The 24,270-nt window shown below is 36.0% G+C and overlaps 4 protein-coding genes, 1 long non-coding RNA gene and 1 pseudogene across 6 annotated transcripts; 3 read left to right on the forward strand and 3 right to left on the reverse strand.

Annotated features, from left to right (window-relative positions):
- The first annotated feature begins 226 nt into the window (after positions 1-226).
- On the forward strand, positions 227-1,183 carry LOC125576917 (annotated as a pseudogene).
- Positions 1,013-6,379, reverse strand: LOC106401250 (phospholipase SGR2). Of its 2 annotated transcripts, XM_048738599.1 has the most exons (22): positions 6,189-6,379; positions 5,898-6,117; positions 5,714-5,814; positions 5,421-5,618; positions 5,155-5,310; positions 4,981-5,052; positions 4,738-4,890; positions 4,538-4,588; positions 4,254-4,424; positions 4,004-4,153; positions 3,794-3,859; positions 3,162-3,686; positions 2,935-2,995; positions 2,731-2,849; positions 2,566-2,638; positions 2,362-2,464; positions 2,185-2,278; positions 2,049-2,111; positions 1,916-1,964; positions 1,707-1,810; positions 1,544-1,590; positions 1,013-1,461 (listed from the first exon to the last, which is right to left on the reverse strand). In XM_048738599.1, the coding sequence occupies exons 2-22, from the start codon at positions 6,094-6,096 to the stop codon at positions 1,209-1,211; spliced, it is 2,808 nt and encodes a 935-aa protein (XP_048594556.1). In that variant the 5' UTR covers positions 6,097-6,117; positions 6,189-6,379; the 3' UTR covers positions 1,013-1,208. The 2 variants fall into 2 exon arrangements, with proteins under 2 accessions (XP_048594556.1, XP_048594555.1); XM_048738598.1 differs by having other exon boundaries at positions 5,898-6,357.
- A 3,492-nt stretch (positions 6,380-9,871) lies between these two features.
- Positions 9,872-11,119, reverse strand: LOC106370331. The gene is made up of 3 exons (XR_001274272.3): positions 10,876-11,119; positions 10,206-10,286; positions 9,872-10,110 (listed from the first exon to the last, which is right to left on the reverse strand). It is a non-coding gene; the product is annotated as an uncharacterized LOC106370331 (long non-coding RNA).
- A 1,228-nt stretch (positions 11,120-12,347) lies between these two features.
- On the forward strand, positions 12,348-15,043 carry LOC106401466 (SH3 domain-containing protein 1-like). The gene is made up of 10 exons (XM_013841989.3): positions 12,348-12,677; positions 12,960-13,073; positions 13,155-13,224; positions 13,302-13,450; positions 13,533-13,634; positions 13,711-13,911; positions 13,996-14,058; positions 14,142-14,480; positions 14,559-14,633; positions 14,700-15,043. The coding sequence occupies exons 1-10, from the start codon at positions 12,618-12,620 to the stop codon at positions 14,826-14,828; spliced, it is 1,302 nt and encodes a 433-aa protein (XP_013697443.1). The 5' UTR covers positions 12,348-12,617; the 3' UTR covers positions 14,829-15,043.
- A 1,034-nt stretch (positions 15,044-16,077) lies between these two features.
- LOC106397805 (pentatricopeptide repeat-containing protein At1g31430-like) lies at positions 16,078-17,917 on the forward strand. The gene has a single exon (XM_013838432.3). The coding sequence runs from the start codon at positions 16,199-16,201 to the stop codon at positions 17,879-17,881; it is 1,683 nt and encodes a 560-aa protein (XP_013693886.2). The 5' UTR covers positions 16,078-16,198; the 3' UTR covers positions 17,882-17,917.
- An 813-nt stretch (positions 17,918-18,730) lies between these two features.
- Positions 18,731-23,347, reverse strand: LOC106397225 (ATP-dependent DNA helicase Q-like 2). Its single transcript, XM_013837808.3, has 20 exons — positions 23,189-23,347; positions 22,884-23,113; positions 22,637-22,783; positions 22,335-22,550; positions 22,155-22,259; positions 21,825-21,929; positions 21,615-21,737; positions 21,408-21,496; positions 21,264-21,300; positions 21,155-21,188; positions 21,007-21,059; positions 20,855-20,932; positions 20,704-20,769; positions 20,441-20,507; positions 20,301-20,354; positions 20,014-20,121; positions 19,856-19,920; positions 19,680-19,758; positions 19,303-19,508; positions 18,731-19,199 (listed from the first exon to the last, which is right to left on the reverse strand). The coding sequence occupies exons 1-20, from the start codon at positions 23,250-23,252 to the stop codon at positions 19,002-19,004; spliced, it is 2,124 nt and encodes a 707-aa protein (XP_013693262.2). The 5' UTR covers positions 23,253-23,347; the 3' UTR covers positions 18,731-19,001.
- Between the last annotated feature and the right edge of the window lie 923 nt (positions 23,348-24,270).

Here is a 24,270-nt window from a genome sequence, read left to right on the forward strand (position 1 = left end):
TTTATCTATCAACCACTGAAGTATGATACTGCTGCCCCAACTTTTTTTACCTATTGTAACTCAAAATGAACATGTTTGATGTATGTTTCACCGAACAGTTCATAGTCAAAGCTTCCGGCAACAACCTGGAGAAGTTCATAGCCTTTCTCTATCAAATCTTGGCGACCTACTTTTACTTCAACCCCAAGCAATCTCCCTTACGATTATTAACCTTTGATTCAATCGTCAAAATCCCTTAAAACATCTCCCGGCAGAGCCAATACCTATTTCAAAAGTCTGGATTTTTACAATTTCGACGCGTTTCTACAAGCAAAGCTGGTTCACGTGTGGAGGCCTCTCTGTAACATTCACATTCAATGGAATCTCCTGCAGGCGCGTTAAGAACATAGCGATGCCCAAAGCGCTCATCAAGCGTCTCTATCACATCGATGCTTCAAGCATAACCGCATTGCAAGCTCTAGCTACTGTAAACGGAGAGAGCAGCACAAAGAAGGAAGCTTTCTCCGCTTAATGTGTGGATGAAAAATGGTTGATTCTATAGACAGCGTTCATAAAACCAGCAATATAGGCTGGCTTGTTGACGGTAGAGACCATTACCTCGAGCTACATAGGCAACGTCAGGGATAGCAAACATAGTGCACAAAATCGATTACTGAACTGACAATCAATACTCATTCTCATATTTGATAGATTGTACCGAGAGTTACCGACTTCGACTGATGTTAGCTCGGGTGGTTCTTGGACAAGGACCCGCTTTGGTCTTGTTTTCAGGACGACTGAACTGGATTTTGGATTCGATACTCCCTTGCTTGGAACTGTATGTTCAACGGTTGAGAAAATAGGAGTTGGAACCTGAACCTTGTAATGTAGACTCGTGGTCGCCTCTGCTGTTGTGAGACCTGAACTCAGAGCAGCTTTAGAGTCTAACTCGATTTTAAGCCAATGTCTGTCTCCTAAACATCTTCCAACTCCAGACCTGAAAAGAATGAACACAGCTAACAGCAAAACAATATGCCCAAAGGAAGAAGCAATCTTTATTATCTGTAAAATTATAGTTACAATGAGACAAACCAATAGTCTTGAGTATATATATTTTTTTTTTCACATTTCCTGCACCACATGTTACTTATGCACAGTAAACAAAAAAAAAACAAAATCAGGGAGCTATTTTACTGGACTTTAGATATTTAAACCTATGGTCAAAGTGTTTAAGGCTTCTTCAGATATTTCTTGGCTTCTGCAGAGAAGCTTCTTGCGATTTCTTTATTGGAGAATGTTAACGGAAGCTCTTCATCAGCATCATCAGTCTCTCCTCTGTCTATCCAGCTATGAGGTCTACTCGAGTCTTTTGGACTATCATCTCCTTCTCTGGATTCCATGGGCGAGTTTGGTTCGTCTGGTAACTCGCGATATAAGTGTTTGATTATGAACAGAGCAGTATCATTATCTCTCCAATAGTTTCTGCACAATATATATTACAGTCGTTTGAGTTCTTCCTTCTAAACGTGGATGTAACGGGTTATCAATGAAGAACTTCACTTACGTATGAGCTCCTATGGCTTGTAGATACGGATGCTTAAAAGTTTTTTCCTGTATCACCCAAAGAGTCAAGTCAATTATTATATGAAACTAGCATGCTTAAGCCAAATCCAATAGAATATTAAAAGGCTACTAATTAGGTGATGATGCATCATGATTTCTTCTACCTGTAGCATGTGATCTATTCGACCATCTCGAGTTCCAGTCAACCTTTCCATCATTAAGGAACCATAGGACCTTCCATCCTTTTCGTCATCGGTTTCTTCAGTCTCTGTTCAAGGAACATTAGAAAGTAGATGGATGGATTCATCAACTGTGGAGATGCCATTTGGAGCCATCATATGGGAGTGAAAAAAAGAGCAAATCTAACTTTTACCTTCTAGTTCATCCGAGCTTTTGGATTGGCAAATAGTGAGAACTCTTGTCTGCATGACAATTAAAGATGAGGCTTGTGTATGTTGAATCGCAAAAGATAAAAAAAAACTAAGTAGAAGTCTGGGAACACACACCCTTACTGAAGCAAAATGATTCATTAATCTCTGTGAACGCTCCGCAAAATCCTCTTTGAAATCCTATAGAACATTGCAGCAAACAAAATTAGAAGAAGCAGGAAACAGGAACACTAAACCATAAGATTTTAATTACCTGTAATCCAATATGCAACCGCTTGCCACCTCTGTGGTAAGGAACAAGAACAGGTCGTTTGGGAAGGTACTCTTTGCACACAAGTGGCTCCACTCTGCACGCATGAAACACAATAGCGTAATATAGGGAGAGACCATAAACTAGCTAGAATACTTTTTTATTCCTATGAAGACAAACCTATACGCAACAGGATCATAGGGGTGAAAAATGTTGAACATTCGACGACAAGCTGGCATCTCTTCAATAACATTTCCCTCTTCCCAGTAATCTTTTCCCTTACCTAAGACATGTTAAACAGCTTTTACATTTTAAAAAAGGAGACTTTATAATTCGATAGCAGAGCAAAAAAAGTACAAGAAAACTCTACTCAACAAGTATTACCTATCCCAAGACGTATATTTCTAAGGGCAAGGAAGACTCCAAGAGGAGACCCAACTGCAAAGAAAGTGTCAACCTGAGCAGGATATACAGTTAAAAGTTAGGCCGAAACTTTTTGCATTGTGGTTCGAATGAGATACAAAAAATATTAATTATACGATCGCAGACCTTGAACTCGAGCTTTCGGTATTTGATATAAGGAGTAAAGCTAGAAGGTGCAGTGGCATCTTTAGTTGGCGCCTTCTCGTTGATGTGCTGTTCAGGTATCAAAGATGTCTTGGTTTTTTCTGTTGATAACACCATTTCATATCGTACCAAACAGGACTTGAAATATTGGTAAGATAAAAGAAAATCGAGGTTCAGAAATAATACCATCGGTTATTCTGGCATTTTCTGATTGCAGTTGCGCTACTTTTGACCTCAATGATTTAACCTGCGAATAAAATCATTCCACCGATACGCAAACAAACTGATCAACAACTTCAACAGAAAAACACAAACCTAAGGAAGTATGAGATGCTGTGAACACGAATGTTGAAAGCTTGCAAGAATATAAACTAGGTAATCTGAACTAAAAAGTTGGATGTGTCGATGTTTACCTCTTCCCGTAATAACTTGATCATCTCGTCGTTATTGGAATTTTCACATTTTTTCTCCCATGATTGTTCTGGAGAACAGGATGAAGAATCAGGCGTTCTACAGTCAGCTCCATCTGGTCCATCCTGTGAGGAAATAGCACTACTAGAATCATCATGATGATCATCTTCCTGGCTCTCTCTTTTTCCCAAACCCACGATGTCCACTACAGAATCAGAGACCAACGAAGGACCTTCTTGAATGACATCTTGATGCTCCAACAACGTTGTTTTTTTATCCATCATGTCATTATCTTCACCTGTGATTTCCTCGGTGTTATTCAACTGGTTAGATATCTCTGGCTCAATTTTTGATGATTGATGCGAACTACAAGGTTCATCAGCGCTAGCTTGAACTGGAGGAGATTCTTCATCTGGAAAGAATTTCTTGTATACTGCATCCATTGGAAATGGGGATGACAAATTGTGCTGATGACATAAGATGTCATAGGAGAGAACACTCCCCAGAGAATGTCCATATATGGAAATCTGTATAATAATGTCCATGAACAGAACACGAGTTTTTTTTAATTTAATGGAAGCTTACACTAGTCACAGATTGATGAAATGCAATAGACTTATAACCAGATAGGCACCTTTCCATCATAATCCGGGTTTCTCTTTATAAATTTCAGATACAGTTTGTTGAGCTGGTTTGAGACCTGAAAGATGTAAACAAGCACAGATTATAATGATGCAGAAGATGATAGTAACAATGTCTAATAAGTTATTAGGTTGTTCAAAAATTCTAATACTAAATCACAAACTAAAACAAAAAGAGTATCAAAGTTGGGAAATTGCAATACCGAATCAATAATAGCCTGACAGTAAATGGGGCTCATGTAGTATAGCACATCATGAACAGTTGCGCTCAGCATCTCTCGCAAACGCCGTACACCGTCTAAAGTACATTTATCAACAGCAGCTTCACCACTTAGCTTTAAACCCTTCCTCCACTACAAAACCAATATAGAACGAAATTATATATATGGAGTAAAATCAATACTATACAAAGATAAACCAGAAAAAAAAAATGATTTATAGATAGAGAGATACCTGGCATGGGATGAAAAGGACTCTTTGAGTGCCGAGCTGATGAGAGGTTAGATGACGTTCTCCTAAACCTGCTGTTATTTGACGGAAGTTTCCAACGTCGTCAACGAGGTTAGACTTTTCACCTTTTTGGCCAATACCATGAACCATGAATACAAGATGTCGAACAGGGACCTGGACATAATAGCACACATCATGAAAATTTTGAGATATTCTGAAAATAATTTGACAACAGAGATCAAATTCTCTATATGCAATTCAATGGAAACGAGTATACTAAGACATACTTGTGAACAATAGTCATCCATTTCTTCCTCCTTTTGTTGGCGTAGTTCTTCCTGAACAGAAGCAAAATAAATATGATTTCAATTACAGGAGCTCTTAATCAGCAACACACAAAATAAAGCTTACTCAGTGAACTTTCACAATTTCTAATGAGACCTTAGAAAAGAAATGTGAGCCTAAGTTGCAGAATATTTGTAAGAACCTGTGTAGGTTTAGGAGAGTAGGAGCCGGCATAACCGCGTCTCAACTTAATTCCATTGCCAGTATAGCCAACAATGCCAGAGAACCCAGAGGGATCAACATTAAGCCAAGCTTCCCATGTATTATCCTCCCCGGTAAAGAGAGCATGAAGTCCCTACATTAACAACTTGGGATCATATCATCTCTGCAATCATTCAACTGAAGAGAAAATTACAATTTTCATACCATGAACTCAAATACATACCAGACTGGAACCCTGCAAATCGACACGAGCTGCAAATAGCCCAGAGGGTTGGAACCTTCTTCTATGCCAAACCTAACAAAACACCAACCTAAATTGGTCAATTGTTATCATCTACAATTTATATCAACAACTTTCAGGAAATCTCAAAATGTATTGCACAGAAAGATAGCTAACCTTGTTACGATAAGAAACCTCCAACTGTTCAGCAACAGTTTCTGGAATTGGAAGCCAGTCGAGGCCACCTTTAAGAGCAAACCAGTGGCCTCTAAGCACGCGCCGGTTATCACCATTCCAGTACACGGGAAAGCAATGCCTCCTCACCAAGTCCACCTGAAGCATTCCAATTCCTTGGTCAGAAACATTGATTTGATACAAGGACACTAACGGGTCAACAATATTAAAATTATATGAAAATTCTCTTTAAACCTCTACGGTTTTACCTCATATAGGCCACCCTTAACAGGTACACCAACTCTCTCCTCTTCAACTGCATATAGAGTAGAGGACACAGAAGAAGCTTCTGAAAGAGTTTCAGTTGGCTGCTTATTTGATTTATTTTTAGGATTAAGTTGTGGTATAGGGCCTTGGCTACATTCTGCGTACTCTTTCCACCAGAGAGACAACAACTCATCTTCTCTCTAAAGCACAAATTTTAAACAAAAATGGTTACATATCACAGTTTCATTCCAAAACTTGAAGCAAAGAACAACATGTAGAGAAGAAGAAGAAGAACCTGGAGGAAAGAAGCCTCAATGGCAAGAGAATCCCTCATCCCAAAACGGAAGTACTCACTCTTTCCTACTACATCAGTGCCAGGTACTGACGCAGCTAACTCTGCAGAATAAATAAATAAATAAATAAATAAGATAAAAACTTTTATGCACACATAAACAATGGAAGGCAAAGAAAAGACTGACCGTGTTCAGCCAAAGGAACCTTACAGAAGTACCAGCGAACATCACTCCCATCTGAAGGACTTGTGGTCTGAGCGAGATACTTCTGCCTGCCACGGCATTGCTCGATTACGTCTTCTAACCTGGCGATGTTGGAAGGAGTGTTCTTCAGCAAATCCGGAGAGGTTGTATTAACCGCAGGGGTGCGCTCTGTATCTTCCATCTCATCAGAAGAAAAAAAACCCTAAAATCACTAGTCAGGATCAACAAGAAAGTCTCTGACTGATTTCGAGATATTCTGTAATAAGATCGTACCGAATTAATAGCGATCGATTATCTTTGACGAATCACGTGAAGAACTGGCAAGAGAAGGAAGATTTAGAACGGAGAAGAAGAACTAATTCAAAACGAAAAAGGTCGTTTGAAAAGAAAGAAAAAAAAGGAGTGACAGCTGGGAAAATCGAATTGAAGGTTTGTTTTTGCAAAGAAGACCCCAAACTTTGCTTAAGCGGGTTGCGCCCACTGTCATCTCTCAACAATTGCCACGTGGATGCCATGTCAGCATTCCGAGGCCGAACCCATTTAGCTACGGGTTTCGATTTAAGGCCAAGCTCATTCTTAAACAAATGTGGCTTATCAAGTACCAAACGGGTATGGAGGTCAGAAATCTCAGTTTATATTAAAAGTTAATCGAGGTCAAAAAAAAGTTACAAGTGCGTGACGAGTTCGATATTCGAATAGAGTTCGGTACCTAAGTAAATGTTTTGAAACCCCAAAAGCTCCAAATAAAACTTCTCTAGAACATTTATATAGCTGAAACTGTTTTGAGATTCTCTCGACTCCAATCTCTTAGCCGAAATGTTACAAGCGTTAGACAAGTTCGATATTTGTTGTAAACCGATCCGTCTTAGTTCTTTAAGAATTTACAAAAACGTCATTGTTTGAAGTTTAATTTTATAAGAGTTGTTCTTGACGTAAGGCCAAATGAAACGGTCTGTAAGAAAAATCAAATGCCTCATGGCAAAAAAAAATTCACTACGGCTTCTTGAGCAACACAACTTTGAAATCACACTCCAAATGTGACTGTTAATTTCGACTAAACAGCTCACACGATAGGTTAAGACTTAAGATCTATGAAGATAAAAATAATAGTAACCAAAGTCAATGTTGACTTTTGATCAAAGCAGTGTTGATTTTCTTTTGGATTTTGATGGGTTTTTGTTCTTTTATGTTTTGTTGTCTTTTTAACTGGCTCTCAAACGATTGGATCAGATCTTTGAATCGAGATTGGAGTGGAGTGAAGTTCATCTCCAATAGTTTCCATGTCTCAACATCATTTGAAAAAGACATTTCACATGTGAAACCCGACTACATGAGGAGGAGATTGGAAACAACAAAAACTCAAGTAAGAATCTTCCATAGAAAATGCTTTAAGTTTATCCATTATTTTAATCTTCTATTCTCTTTGGTTGTAAATGTTTTGAAACCCCAAAAATCTTCATATATATATATATATATATATATATATATATATATGTCACGGTTTATATTGTTGAACTGTTTTGATATTCTATATTATGGATTTCAATTTCTTAGCAAACCAACCTTCTCAGCTCTTTAAGGATTTTACGAAAATGTCACGGTTTGCAATTTAACCTTGTAAGAACCGTTCTTCGAACAAGGCTAATTGAAACTATCCGGAAAAAAAAATCGAATACTTCATAGCGAAGATTTTCACTACATCTTTTTTTAAGAATAGAATTTTGAAATCAGACTCCACATGTAACAGTTAATCTTGGTTAAATAGCTTATCTGATAGGTGAAGATCAATAAAGATCAAAATGATAGCAATCAAAATCAAACTCCCAAAGCTAAAGCTAATTCGTTAGACATCATTTATTTTTATATATTATCAAGTAAAAGAAACAAAAGCAATAAACTCAGAACACACATCTGTTTGTTTCTTACCCATTAGTCAACCCAATGTCCTCCACTAAACATCTCAATAAACTTAGCAAAATCTTAATGAAAATTAAAGCTAATATATACTCCGTCTACAATTATCCGTTTTAAATTTTCCACATATATTAAAAATACATTAAATTTTGACTATATTTGTAAGTAACTATTTTCATATTTTTAGCTAATAGAATTTTTAGTGTTACAAAAAAAAAAAAGCTAATAGAATTTTATTTATTTATTTATTTTTTAAATCTACAACTTACAATTATTTCAAATAAAAAATCTATTGTAATTGTAACAATGGCTTTTTGCAATAATTGTTTTCTAAAATATATTTTTTTTTAAATGGAAAGACTATCAATAACTGTTTTAATCACCAAGTAACCTTAACTCCTTGCCGTTTGCTTACAATTATGTTTGCTTCTTAGGTCCCTTATGTTAGTTTCAATTTCAGCATCTCTCTGCTACTAGTTCATCTCAGTAATGTCTATAAAAAATTCAAAAATTGATATAAAATTTTAACATTTTATCAAAAAAAAAAAACTTCTTGCCGTTTCAGGATTCTTTTTCTTTTGTTTTAGTGTGTTTTTATAAACTCTTGCAAACTTTCACCCACTCCATGAAAGCTAGTGCATGGTTCATTTGTATTTGAATAATTAATGCAGTTTAACGAATACTATTGACCAATAATCCATTTAGGTGTATCTGGATGTTCAAAACCAAAGTCTAAATGTCATTAATGAATTTCATTAATGGTATAATTTATGAATAATTCTTTTTAATGGACCAATATTTGCCGATGTGGTTTACAGAGTCTATATGAGTCTTTAATGTTGTCGACAAAAAAAAAATCAGAGTGAATAATATCTATATTTCTTTATAATTTTTCTCGTATTTTAGAAACGAAAAATAAATGGCCACACCAGTTATAGTCCAAAAAGCATTCAAGTGAAGCCAGACCGACGAAATTGACTGGTTATTTATTACTTATTTTTAGTTAAAAAGACTTATCATGTGAAATAGACTGAATTTTCTAAAGTTATATCATATAGTTACCTCACGTTGAAAAGGATCGTCGGCAAATAGACCAAAGAAAATGAAGACATTGTTTTTTTAGACCAAAAAAATGGAAACTATGTCCTTTTAGACTAATCTCATATTTGTATCCTTTTTGCCTATAATATCTTTTAATATTTTTAAAAATAAATTAAATAAATAGTTTTACAAACAAAAAATTTGAAAAAATAGTAACTAATGATAAAATACTTGTATGAACTTAGTGATATTTTTTTTTAGTTCTAAAAATGTTTAAATCATAATTTTAAATTATGTTCTAAAACAAGTAGAATTGACATTCTACGAAGTAGAAAACGAAATCCACATTTTTCATTAAATCTACAATGTTTAGAATATGTGATCTACGTAAATAAGAGTATTCTAAAAATATTTAGAATACACATTCCGCGCTTAACCTACCGATCTAAAACATGTAGAAATTGATTTCTACAGATTTACTATAAATCTAAAACATGTAGAAACCGACTTCTACAAATTTAATGTAAATCTAAAAGATGTAGAAATCAAAATCTACACATTGCTAAAATTCTAAAAACCTGTAGAAATCGTATTCTACGGATAAGAATAATCAGTTTTGAAAAATAAGGAAAAACATATTTGGAAATATTCAGTTTCTTATTTTGAAAAATCGATTTAAAAATAAATAAATAAATTAAAAAAACAAAAAAAAACATGTAAACTTATTCTTCCATGCCGTCTTCTATATTCCATTGATTTTTCACGAAAATTTCACATTATTTATACCATGATTTTTTTTTTGTTAAAAAATACCATGATTCATATTCTTAAAAGTTTCTTCCTAATGCGCATATATGTGCCTCATGTTGAAGTTCTCCGTCGATGAAAAGAAAAGGAAGGGGGGCGATGCAAAAACAACGTATTATTTTGGTTTATAGTTGCTGCTGTTTTTAGGCACAAAAAATCTAAAGTCTGAGATAATAAGAAAGAATTGTGAAATGTAAGAGATAAAAGCCGAGACTTTGTCTCCTTCGTTTATAAATACAAATCATGGTTTACATAAATCAACGTTACAAGCATATGACATATTGACATGTACTAAATTATGAATTATGATGAAAGCGTGATATCACTAAGACTTTGGCTCCACTTTTTCTCCAAACAACCTAAAGACTTTGGCTCCTTTGTTTCCAACTCTTTGAAGTTTCTGACGGAAAGCCTGTCTTGTCTCGGGTGCTACCTGCAAATCACACACCCATTAATATCAAACAGAAAGAGGCTATTGAGCATAGTCATGTCTTTCAACCGAAAACCAAAAGGTTATGTTCCGCATACCATAAATGCAAGAAAATTTCATAGCCAACAGCGCTTAGAATGTACCTATACCTCTATTGAATCCTTTTACCAATGTTGCTTCTACAAAAAACAAAGTTAAATAAAGTATAAGCCAAAAGACATGATCAAAGATCTCTGAGAGAGAGATGAAGCAAAATAGCAGACTTGATGTGAATAGAACTCTAATCACTCAAAACCATTAACCAGAATGCTCTAAACAGAATAAAAATTCAAAATTTAAGAAGATTCAAGTCGAAGACGACAACAGTAAGTATAGCCCACACAGCGTGGTTCTTAACCTTCCTCTTATGACAAAGACTTAATGAGACAAATTGACAAACAAATTCAATTAACATAAATGAAATCAAACAAAGACACATAAACACACAAAGAACAAGTCACAAAAGCCTAATCAAAAATCTGAGAAGAGCCAGTCGCTTGCAACCAGTGTGTATCTCGATTCGCAAACCCATATGACAACATCAGAACAAGACAAACTTGTGAAAAATCTAAACTTTTCACATACGCAAAGAAGAACAAAGAGATTATCAAACATTAGTTTTCAAAGCATGAAACGGTAGTTAACCCATATAAGAACCGAGCAAGAGCTTATCACTGATGAGAAATCAAGAGAACAAAACTAAATACCAAGGAGAAGAGTCGACGCTACCTTCGATTTAGAGAGGAGAAGAGGAGATTAGACCGGAGATGAAGAGCTTCACGGCGGAGTATAGTCGGAGAAGAAGATATTTGAGCCGGAGAAGAAGAGATCATCGCGCCGGAAAAGACCCGAGGTCAGACCCGAGAGAGATGCTGTGTCGAGAGAGAGAGGCGTGAAACGATTGGCGTCGGGGGATTAGGTTTAGGAAAACTGATTTGGGTTTTTTTGTTGTTGTTTATTTTAATTATAATGAGGTTTTTATTATAATATATGTAAATATATTATAATTATTTTACTATTTTAATTTCGAATTTATAATTGAATTTTAAGGACATTATTGGTATTTTGAAAATTATTAATCTAATGAGACAATTATTAAGTGATATTAGTCTAATAGGACAATGTTAGTGTTTTTTTGCTCTAAAAAAACAATTTTCCCTTTATTTTTTAGAGAAAAAGATTAGAATAGCACCAAACCAAGTTTTTGTTCCCAAAATAGCACTCAAGGCTCAAAGTCACAAAAATAGGTTTCATTAAAGAGGTAATATACACTTATACCCTTTGGGTTAATTAATCCAAACCTTAGAGTTTAGAGTTAAGGGGTGGGGTTTTGGAATTAGGGTTTAAAATTTTATAAAAAATAAATAATAAAATAAAAAATAAAAATTTTAAAAACAGTTTCAAAAAGTATTTTTAAATTATAAAAAGAAAATTTGAAAAAAAATAAAATTTTTTTTTTGAAAAAATAAAAATTTTGAAAAAAAATTATAAAAATTTCGAATCTTAAAACATATAATCTGAAACTATAAAAAAAAAAATTTATTTTTTTTTATTTTTATTTTTATTTATTTTTGTTTATTTATTTAATTTTAAACCAAGGGTATTATAGATATTTTACCCTTTAATGAATGTCATTTTTGTGACTTTCTTCTTCTAATGCTATTTTTAAGACATAAACTTCAAAAGGTGCTATTATTGACAATTGCCCTATTTTTTATTGTCCAATTATATATGTCATTAAAATTATAATAAACTTTCATAAATACACTCGAGCTAAATAAACAAAACAAGACAACCGAGGATAACAAATAAAAAAAATAAAGGCATTTTAATCGAGAAATATTTGAATTGAATCTATTTTTTTATCTAATAAATTATAATTCCTTTTTTTTTTGTCAATCCTTTTGTTTAAAAAAAATTATAAGTAGAAATGATAAACCGAGTGTAGTTAGAGAAATATTTGAACTGAACTTAAAATATTGATTTAATAAATTAATATTCCTTTTATTTCTTTTTATATATATAAGTAGAAGTAGAAATGCTAAACCGACTCTGTTTTTTTTTTTTGGTAAATAATCAGCCGACTGTGTTTAGAGAAAAAAATTAGTAAATGAGTAGGAAAATAAAGACCACTCATAAAGAAAAGAAAGTGTTGAACCGAAAGAGTTGGTGTTTCAAAAAAAAAAAAAAAAAAAAAAAAAAAAGAACCGAAAGAGTTGAGTAGCTTCATCTTTCATCTCCACTATAATTTATATTCCATTGTCGTTACCTTTTGGTGTTTTGCCGACTGTTACCTGTAAAAGGAGTTAAGGATCCATGTCCAAAACTGCCGACTTTCTCTCTCTCTCTCTCTCTCTAATTCAGAAACTCCAACTACCCCTCTTTTGATTTGGCTTTCTCTCTCGATCTAGTGAAGAAACCGACTTGAGCAAGGAGTTAAAAAAAAAAACAAAGAGCGCGACTTTTCAGCCATGGAAGCCATAAGAAAGCAAGCGGCAAAGCTCAGAGAGCAAGTTGCTAGGCAACAGCAAGTGGGTTTCTTTCCCTTTTTACTTTTTTTTGTGTTCTTAATTTATTCAGGAGACAAATCTGGAAAAAATGATTATGTGGGTTTCAATAAAGGTGGAATCTTGGAAGTGCTCATGTTTAATTTTATAGTCTTAGGGGGCAGAATAGGATTGACTGACGTATTGAATTGGTAGACTTTTGCTTGTTTTAGAATCAAGTTTTATTGTTTTTAGCTATCTGATCTTTTCAGACAAGATTTGTGTAGGGTTTTTCTGTCTTGTATAAAGGTTCCGGTTATTGTTCAGGCTGTGTTGAAGCATTTAGGGCATGTTAACGCGGATGCTGTGGTTGTTGATGAAGAAGAGCTTCATTGTCATCAGAAACTCCAAGAACTATACAGCTCCACTAAGGCTGCAAAGGTAAAATGATAATCTTTAGTATTTTTCAAGGGAGATTTTTTATTTTTTTAAAGAAATCTAATTAGTTTGTTATGTTCACAGCGGTTGCAAAGGAACATTGTTCGTGGGCTAGAAGGGTTCATTGCGACAGGCACGAAAGTTGTAGAGATCGGTGAGTTCTTGTTTCTTACTCCAGTCTCATTTATATACTTCTTGGGATCAGATTTAGGAATGTTGTATCCGTAATAGGGTTGAAGTTTGCTGAAGATTTTAAGAAATATGGAGATGAGAATCCCGATGCTAACACTCCTCTCTCAAGAGTTTCACATCACTTTGGGACCTCTTACAAGTCGGTGGAGGATGGCAGGGAAACTCTACTTGGAGTTCTGAGTGAGCAGGTACATCTTTTGGAACATTTTCTTTTCAATTTAAAAGTTTATAATCACTTTTTAATAAAGCTTCAGGGTTTGATTTGGTTAGGTTTGTGAGCCAATTCGTACAATGATATATAGTGCGCCTTTGGAGGATGCAAGGCATTTAGTGAATCATTACGACAGGTTGAGACAAGAAGTCGAAGCACAGGTAAAATAGTCTCTTTTTTTTTTTTTTTTTTTTGAGTCGATTTATAATTTGAAAAACCATTTATTGTCTTGAATAGGCGACTGATGTACTGAGGAGAAGATCAAAGTTGAAGGAATCTGATGTTTCTGAAGAGGCTTACATGAAGCTTAAGAACTCTGAGTCCAGATTGGCTGACCTCAAATCAAGCATGAAAACACTTGGAAAAGAAGCTACTAAGGCTATGTTAGAAGTGGACAATCAGCAGCAGAGCGTAACTTATCAGCGCCTCCGTACCCTGGTAAAATCTCCACTTGATGATTGTTTGTTTTACTGGTTGGTTGGTCCCTGGATTGGATATGAAAATGAAATTTACCAACTGCAGGTTGAAGCTGAGATATCATATCATCGCAATGCTCTTGATATCCTTGATAAGCTACATTCTGAGGTCAGTAACTCTCTCTCTCTATGATAAACTACGTCAGATAATGAATAGAACATACTGATTTTGGATGTCTTCCATGTTCTCAGATGATTGCTGAGGAAGAAGCTATAGAATCATCACCAAAGTCTCTACCTCTACCTTTACATTTGGAGGATACTGTTTCACATCCCCAAGCCAGTCACAGTGGAGAGATCAAATCAAACCACCAAGGAGAAACCAAGCATACTACTCCCCATGAAGAAGTAACCAAACCCAATCCAAAGGAAGACATGGAGTCTAGTCCCGAAGTAGAAATCAAATCCAAACCTCAGAAAGAAATCAAGTCTTCTGGTCCACAGGAAGATACCAAAACCTCCAATGGATCTGATGATCATCACAGTCATCAGCAACTTCTCAGTCAAAATGATTCCTACTTTCTTGCAAAGGTAATACTCTTTTCGAAACAGTTCTTCCGAACTCGGTCAACAACAAGAGTTATGTTTTCTTGTTTTTTTTTGGGACAGGTTGTGCACCCGTTTGATGCTCAAGCGCCAGGAGAACTGAGTCTAGCGGTTGATGATTATGTCATCGTGCGACAGGTACACCCTTTCCTAAACAATGCAAAACAGAGAAAGGTCGGTCTAATGATTCTGGTTGTGTTTCAGGTGGCTGGGACAGGGTGGTCGGAAGGAGAATACAAGGGGAAAGCCGGATGGTTTCCGTCGGCGTACGTGGAGAAACAAGAGAAAGCTCCTGCGAGCAAGATTGTGGAAGCAAACCTTAACCAGCAATGATCTCACCCTCGATAATGTATGATATGTTTGATGTTTCCACGAGTACATACGTATGATCATTATGTGTGTTGTTTCTTCCTTGTTTATGTATCATCACAAGTCTTACTACTCTTCTTGGAGTCGTTTTCTCCTATCTTAACGTTTGTTTGATGGGTTCTCTGTTTCTTCTGTAATATTTACTCTCAAAATGATAATGATATCTTCTTCCTTCTTAATTTGGTTTTTGTCTTCGTATCTCTTCTTGTTTTTCTTACCGCGCCTTAGATCATCTAAGTTAGATGTAACCAGTTCCAGATATGGTTTGAATTATCTCTGGGTTTAATAACCGAACCAAATTTTGGGTTTTTGATTCAGAATCAGATTCGGTTTTTTGCTCGAAAAGCTTTTTTTTTTCGGTTCAGTTCAATAGCCGGTTAAGTTAGTTTTCAAAATAAATTTGTTTTGCCAAACTCTCGAACATAAATAACCAAGTAACCGAATTGAACTGAAATTTTGTATTCAGTAACACCCCCAATAAGTTTATAACAAGTTCAAACCAAAATCTAATCAAAATCGAATCCAACCGAACCGAATCATTTTCGTTTTAGGTGATGATTGTTTATATAGTTTTTGGATTTTAGTTTTTGGTTTTTAGATTTTGGTTTTTAGTTTTTAGATTTTGGTTTTTAGTCTTTGGTTTTTGATTTTGCTGTAGATATTAGATTTTCTAAAAACTTGAATGGTAACATTAGATTTTGGTTTTTGTTTTTAAAAGTAAAATAAATTATTAAAAATATTTATTTTGAAAACCGTGAAAATACAAATGTTATTATTATCACTAAAAATAAACAAACTTATATTAATATTTTATTTCAAAAATATATTATTAAACAAAAACTAATAGCTAAATTTTAAAATACATTTAATTTTATATCTTGAGAAAAATATACAATTAACTAAACTTTAAAACAAACTATTAAATTTAAGTTGTATTTAAAAAATATGGTCAAACTAATAGAATTTATGCAACTTAAATATTGCAACATAAATAGTAATAACTGAATTTTCAAATTACATGTCTAAAGTGTTGATTAATAAGTTGGACTATTATTCATTTATTTTTTGATATTAGTTAGTTTCAGTTATGTCACTATCTATTAAATAAAACTGTAATAAAGCAAAAAAATAAAAAAGTCATCGTACAACATTTTTACAAAACTGAAAAATGATAGATTTTGGGTTTTGTGTACAAATGGATAGTTTTTTCAAAAACTAGTTTCCCTAAACTTTAGGTAATCCATTTTCTCAAAATTTTGATTGGTTAAAAAAGTAGTTTTTGAAAAACAAAAACCAAAAACTAGAGGCCTAGTTTGAATAATCTAGAGGTGACGATGGGTCCTGTACAAACTCCATCACTCATAGCATACAACAAGATGCTCAAATCTTTAGCCGACACTAAAACCTTCACCAAAGTCTTGGCTCTGTTCTCTGAACTGCGACGAAACGCGTTGTATCCGGACAATTTCACTTTACCGATTGTGCTCAAATCAATCGGACGCTTGAGGAACGTTTTAGAAGGTGAGAAACTCCATGGCTACGCTGTGAAATCTGGGCTTAAGCTCGATCCCTACGTGTGCAACTCACTTATGGGAATGTATGCTGCGTTGGGGAAGATGGAGATCACTCACAAGGTGTTCGACGAAATGCCTGAACGAGATATTGTTTCTTGGAACGGCTTGATTTCTAGCTACGTTGGGCACGGGAGGTTTGATGATGCCGTTGCTGTTTTTAAGCGGATGAGTAAAGAGAGTAACTTGAAGCCTGATGAGAGTACCATCGTGAGCACTCTCTCGGCTTGTTCTTCTTTGAAGAATTTGGAAGTTGGTGAAGGGATTCACAGATATGTTGTTGGCACTGAGTTTGAAACGAGTGTTAAGATTGGGAATGCGTTGGTGGATTTGTTCTGTAAATGCGGGTGTCTAGATAAGGCCAGAGCTGTTTTCGATTCGATGAAAGGGAAAAATGTCAAGTGTTGGACTAGTATGGTCTCTGGGTATGTTAGTAACGGTAGGATCGATGAGGGTAGAGAGTTGTTTGAGAGAAGTCCTGCGAAAGATGTTGTTCTGTGGACAGCTATGATGAATGGGTATGTTCAGTTTAACCGGTTTGACGAAGCACTAGAGCTGTTCAGGTGCATGCAAAGCCAAGGTGTTAGACCTGATAACTTCGTGCTTGTCTCTCTCTTGAAAGGCTGTGCGCAGACGGGAGCTCTAGAGCAAGGGAAGTGGATCCATGGGTACATATGTGAGAACGGAGTTAGAGTGGACAAAGTCGTTGGTACTGCTCTTGTGGACATGTATGCAAAATGTGGGTGCATAGAGACAGCTCTAGAGGTTTTCTATGAAACTAAAGAGAGAGACACTGCTTCTTGGACATCGCTTATCTACGGTCTTGCCATGAACGGGATGTCAAGGAGAGCGATGGACTTGTACTACGAGATGGAAAACGTTGGCGTTAGATTAGATGATATAACCTTTGTCGCGGTTCTAACAGCTTGTAATCACGGTGGATTTGTAGCAGAAGGACGTAGAGTTTTCTATTCGATGATCCAGCCTAAAACAGAGCACTACAGCTGTATGGTTGACCTACTATGCAGAGCTGGTAGTTTAGATGAAGCAGAGGAATTGATAGATAGGATGAGAAATGAAAGCAATGAAACTTTGGTTCCTGTATACTGCTCTTTGCTAAGCGCTGCTCGGAACTATGGGAATTTGGAGGTAGCAGAACGGGTAGCTGAGAAGCTGAAGGAAGTGGAAGTTAGTGATTCAAGTGCTCATACTCTGCTCGCAAGTGTATACGCATCTGCAAATAGATGGCAAGATGTGACGAATGTGAGAAGGAGAATGAAAGATTTGGGAATCAGAAAGTTTCCTGGATGCAGCTCTGTGGAGATTGATGGGGTGCCTCATGAATTCATTGTTGGAGATAAATCATCATCATCTCACCCAAAAGTGGATGAGATTAACACAATGCTTGCATCAAACTACAAATTGGATGTTGAGTTTGGAACATGAAGTAATTGAAAGTTAACACTTTTTTGTGTTAGATAACTTCTTAGTCAACCTATAGCAAATGCTGATCTTTTCACAATATTGAAAAGGGATCTCATTAGCATATACCCAACCAACAACGTTAAGGCCTTTCTCAATGAAAGAAGGGCATCAAATGGTCGTTTCCCATTCAAGAACGAGAACCCCAAAACTGTATATGTGATGCGAGTTTGGTCTACCGCTTTAATAGATTCTGATGATCCCATTCCTATGTGTATATTCAAGTAAGAAACAAACTCCACATCACAAAGGGAAATAACTACTTTTTATAGAAAAAAAAAATCAGATTACGATTCTTGTGAAGTTCAAGAACAAGTGTACGTACTTAAATTCATACATTAGCTATAGGCCAAGCCAAACCGCACTAAACCGGTCGAGGTTATCTTCATAAATAGCTCGATTATCTCCGCCAGTAAACTCTTTACAATCCGTTACAGAGTGGCCTCGACTCGGAAACTGTAGCAGGTGAGGAGGAGGATCATGGAGTTGTAAATGAAGATGAAGAGAGAAGATGTAAAGCTTACAAAGCTAAAGTGTATTCTCTGACTGTGCCGTTAAATGTTCTGAGCAATTTTCATCATCATTTGCATCTTAGCTTATATAGTTGAATTCAGGAGTTCATGAGCTCAGTCACAAGGGAAGAGAGTGAGGTTAAAGACCAGGTGTCTACATTTTGTTCGAAGCCTAGTAGTAAAAGAAACAAGGGTTCTGCTTCAACTGCATCAGCAGATCGGTGATTCTTGTCGCAATTAAGGAGAAGCTGATTGAGCCAATGAAAGGGATAGAAGATCTAGTCTAGTATAAAGGCTTGAATGATAAATGGAAGGCGAGTCTTAAAATCAGTGGTTTAACATATGAACATCAGTTTAAAAGTACAGGACATTTAAACTACTCCAAGATTAAGAAAACTCAAAAAAAAAAGTGGAAAAAAGAATCATTGGTATGATAATCACTTGGAAAATAAGGTGCAAGTGTATATCGATTAAGCATCCCTTAAACGCCAATTCGTAGTACATAGTTAATGCATAAAGAATGGTGTATTACCGGTTTGCCGACGACCTGAAATTTTTCCAAACCGGATTCATCAAGCTTCTTCTTCTTCGCTGCTCTCTAACAAAACAACATTCTTCTGTGTCTTAGCTCTTTTACTTGATCTGCTTTTACATGTATCTTCCTTTGTTCCATCTTCAACAAGTTGTTCAGAGACCGTATCATGTCTCATCACTTCTAGAATCTTGTCACCGTACTTGTCTGTTTTCAGTTTTCCTATTATGCTCTCCAACTGCAAAAATTCAACCAATAAAGCAGCTTTAACAGAGAGGATTTGATTATATATACAAAGACCAAAGAAAATCGGGGTTATGTAAAAAAAAAAGATAGCTCACCTCTTGTAATGAATCTGGTTTTTGGGAACTTATCAACCCAATCTGCTGAGTTGAGAGGACAGTGTGAGGGAGCATGCTTCCATGAGCTGCAGATATCTCTTTCCTTAGCTCGTCAAGCTTGGATTCTAATCCAGAAAATGAACTACTTCTTTTCGATTTCTTGTTTATTTGTCTGCTTGAGGTTTCCGTTTTGATCGTCTTTCTTCCTGTTCCAGATCACATGTAGGACAAGTTTTCTTTCAAGAGTTTTATCTATGAGTGCCGAGCGACCAAGTAATGACCAAAACATTAATATATTCTTCTAAGACTGTTTTTTTATGACTTCTATTCAGATCCTGAAGCCTATAGATGAAGGCAAATTCATTACAACTCCTTACCTTGCAACAATTGGTTTGCCAACGGTCCCGTTGTTACATAAGCGTTTGTCGAGTATGGTGTGTGCTGGAATTCTTCTTTCTGCACAAAAACAGAACAAAACTCAGATACAGCTGTCTTGAGCTGGCTTATCATGTGTCAGATACAATCTGACAGAAAACATGGACAACGATCTTACCAATACCGAGTCAACAATCAGTTTTATCACGAGATGTTCTATCTCTTCTCTCTTTAGCTCAGCACCTAGCCGATCAACAACAACCAAAAAAAATCATAGAGCGAGAGATTAAGGCATTAAAGATCGTTTGCAATTCAAAGTAATGAAATGAAACTAACTTAGATCCTTATGCTTAGTTCTCAGTTTGTCACCCAGCTGCAACATTGTCACTCTTTGATCCTTAGCTTGCATTTCTTGCACCATAGAAACCACGAGCTTAGCTAGGTCTGCAAAATGTCGTGACCCCAAAAACTCATCATGATATCATTCACATATTGGCAGATACTTGCTTATAAAATTACTAGAGAAAAACTTTTGGCAGCAAAAAAACAAAGGTTTCAAGCTTATTTCAAACAAGAATGATGTCCAAAGAAACTACATGCGAATGTAAGTGGGACATACATACCCGATACATCAACTTCCTTGACCTCACTTGACAAGGCACAGTTGTCGCACATTCCTAACATAATGCAGAATAACGATCATCACATATCAATGGACGTTGTACCAATTCTATCAATAGTGGCCAGCTATAAACAAGAATACCGTTGCAATCTTGTGACGGCTCTCCAAAATGACGGAAAAAAGCACTTCGACGACATTTTGTTTTCGACTGCAACAAGGGAATTCAGAAACGATAGTTCATAAGATATCATACATTTTAGAACATTTCAAAATCACGACCCTTAAAGCCACCAAAAGAAAACAATTCAAGTCACTCCAGAGCGGCCTCGTTATCAAGTTTTCTCCAGATATTACATGAATAACGATAATGCAATCTTCAAGAAGTAAGAAGTGAAACTGGGTACCTGACAGTATCGTACTATATCGTAGAGATTCTGCAGACCAGAATACTCGTAGAAGACCATGGAACTCTGTTGTACAAGAAACAAAAGCATCAATGCAATTTTAGAAATGTTTTTATCACAAATAAGCAGGTTAGAGTAAATTGATGCTTACCTGCCTGGGAACATCACCCGAACGGAAAAAGAGGACGCACTCAGATGGGAGGCCATCACGACCAGCACGACCACTCTCCTGCAGTATAAAGTAATGGTGATAAGAAGCAACCTCATAACCACATCTAGTTTTAGTGGACAAGTGACTAGAACCTGATAGTAAGTCTCCATTGATTTGCTTAAACTGTGGTGGATAACAAACCTGACTACAAAAATGCCCCCATGTATCAGTTGGAAAAGGAAATAAAATCCGTGATTTACAAAATGTGAAGGACGGTGATCAAAGCTTAGCACTACTAACCATCAGGTTTGTTGATTCCCATGCCGAAGGCAACCTGCCAAGCAATAATAAGAGTTGATAGGTGTACATCACAAAAATAATCGAATGATAAGAGGAGGAATATACATACTGTTCCAACAATGACCTGCAACTTGTTCTTACTCCATCTGTGAACATAAAAGAACAACCATAATTAGGCAACGCTGCAAATTGCACATCACTAACTGAATCATTAAGCCCAGAGTCATGCTTCATCAGAGCTGGACGACCTTACCGCATATGAACTTTTTCTCGCATATTTACATCCATTTCTGCGTGGTAATAATCAGCAGATATCCCTCTTTCTCGTAGTTCTCCTGCAATCTATCACCATTTATTATAAGTGAAATATAAAAGCTTTCCTCCCCAATCCAAGGTTCATAATATTAACAATGATGGTGAGGTCAGAACATATGATGATGGGTCAATTGTAGTTGCAAACCTGTTCACACTCCTTCCGAGAGAAACAATACACTATTCCAGATTCATTGTTAGAATATGATTCTCGTATGAACTCTGCGATCTCATCAACCACAGCTTTACCAACCAGCGACTTTTCTCGCACCTGCAAGACAATTTATTGCTCAAGTTAAAGCCTACAAACTATCAACAGCATGAGAATCGTCTACTAAAAAAATTACTAAAAGAGTACCGAGTAAAAGAGATTTGGCCTGTTAACACTGCTAACAAATTTGACGCATTTAGGAATATGCAGCATCTCTATCAGATCATTTTGGACCTTCTGTGTAGCAGTTGCCTGCATCAGAGACATAGTAAAAAATGAAATATTCAACCTTCCAAAACATAATATATATATATATATGAAAGGTGGGAGAGATCAACTTAGAATAAAATTGTTACATTCTGATAAGCATAGTAAGGTGGAACAAGCTCCCAGTGTTGACTGATTTAAACTCTCTCTCAGGAATGTAAAGAGGGCTGAGAAAGAATGCAGCAAATGAAAAGAAGAAAAAGAACGTACGGTTAAAGCCACCATGGGAACTTTGGGAAACTGAGTTTTAAGAATGCTCAAGTTCTTGTAATCAGGCCGAAAATCGTGACCCCACTGACTACAACAATGAGCCTCCTGCAAATAAAGTAGGAAATTAAACAATCAAATATTGGTTACAAAGTAAGAAATTAAAAGCAGGTTAGGACTTACATCAATTGAAATAAGAGAGAGGCGACCAGCATTGTGACACTTTTCAAGCTTCGACATGAATCTTTTACTCTTTGATACCTTTTCAGGTGTCACATAAAGTATCTTGAGGTCATCTTCACCCTTTTCAAGTGCCTTGTACACAAACTTCTCATTCTCCTTGCCAGAAGTAGAAGTCAGCATGTAAGCTGAAATCCCTAGAGCCGCCAAACCCATAACCTGAACCAATCATTAACAATAAGTAAACTAAACACTTGTAATCACTCAATATATAAAGAAGTAGTTTGAAGTTAATAGTTGTGTACCTGATCCTGAATGAGTGAAAGTAAAGGGCTGACAACAAGAGTTGTGCCACCACGAAGTATAGCAGGAAGCTGATAGCAAAGACTCTTGCCACCACCTGCTGCCATGATCACCAGAACATCCCTACCAGCCATTATAGCGTTAACTATCTGTCGTGTCATCCAAGGAAACAAGATTGAAACGTCATCATTGTGTTGCTTTCTTGAAAGACATAAAGCAAATGCAGAAGCAAAATCAAAAGCAACTTACTTCTCTCTGGTTAGCTCTGTATTTGGATATGCCGAAAATGTTAAACCTGATGTCATCAGCGCGTGAATCCCACTCGAATGGTTCGGACCAATTCTCCACAGCACTCGAGCCATCAGGACAAGAAGATGCGACAGGTGTTACTGAAGCTGCAACTGCTTTTAACAATGTCTTAAGCTCAGACTTTCTCTCGTACAACCTGTCTTGATGCTCTATCAAAGCACTTATCTGACCTAAAAGAAGAATGATTCGAATTCAAAATCAGAAGCAACCTGAGACGTAAATTCGAAGAAGGGACAAGTGTAAACCTTGAACATCGTTGATCTCGAGCTCTAAGCTTTGAAGCTCGACCTGAATCGCTTCACTTTCCATTGGTTCACCGGCTTAATCAACGGTGTGTGTGTGTTTTTACCCTTCCGTCGTCGGCGTCGCGGCTCATTAGAATGAGGTGAAGCAGAATATATTGGGCCTTATAAGCGCTGACGTTTTATAATGGGCTTTTAATGGCCCAGTATGGTCTTGGATCATTCGCTTTTTCGGATATTTTTTTTTTAACCTCTGATTAATTATATTATTACAACAATGAGAAATATTACATAGACGATTTTACAGCCGACAATTCTACTATCATATGAGAATGTAAGTCTGACTGCATCGCTCCGAGCCGCTCTATGAAATCCATGTTCCATGATACGCCCTTGCACTATGCTGAAGACCTCTTGTAACATTTTTTCTCCATGATCTGCATAATTTGCGTTTTCTGGGGTTTGAACCCCAGACCTCCTGCTGTAAAAGCATTAATGAACCTTTAGTTAAACTATTGAACTAAGGGGGAAATATTTTACGAGGAAATATTTTACGTTTACTTAACGACAAAATTTTGAGTCCACCAACTTTGTAGTTGTAACACGTTTTTTTATTTCGGCTACCTAACTAAATTTCGTCGTAAATTTCAACTACCAGATTCAAAAATTTCCTATAAATATGGACGTTTGAACATCATTTTAATTACACCAACAAGAAAAAAAAAGTGAAAGAAAAAAAATGTCGGGCTCCGGAAATATTTTCGAGATGCGAAGGTGGATGTATATGCACAGAGATGCTAACAAGAGAGTGACGAAAGAATACCTCGAAGGGCTGGAGACATTTATGCATCAAGCAGATTCCACACCGCTCGCCCAAGAAAGCGATAAGATGTTCTGTCCTTGTCGGAAATGCAATAATTCGAAATTGGCAAATCGTGAAAATGTCTGGAAGCATTTAATAATTAAAGGTTTCACGCCAAATTATTATATCTGGTTTCAACATGGAAAATGTTATAATTATGAGAATTAAGTAATAGCAATTTTTAGGAAGAACCGATTGATCATCATTTGCATAATGAACATAG

Source organism: Brassica napus, chromosome A8 (genome assembly GCF_020379485.1).
Source record: "Brassica napus cultivar Da-Ae chromosome A8, Da-Ae, whole genome shotgun sequence".
Taxonomy (NCBI): domain Eukaryota; kingdom Viridiplantae; phylum Streptophyta; class Magnoliopsida; order Brassicales; family Brassicaceae; genus Brassica; species Brassica napus.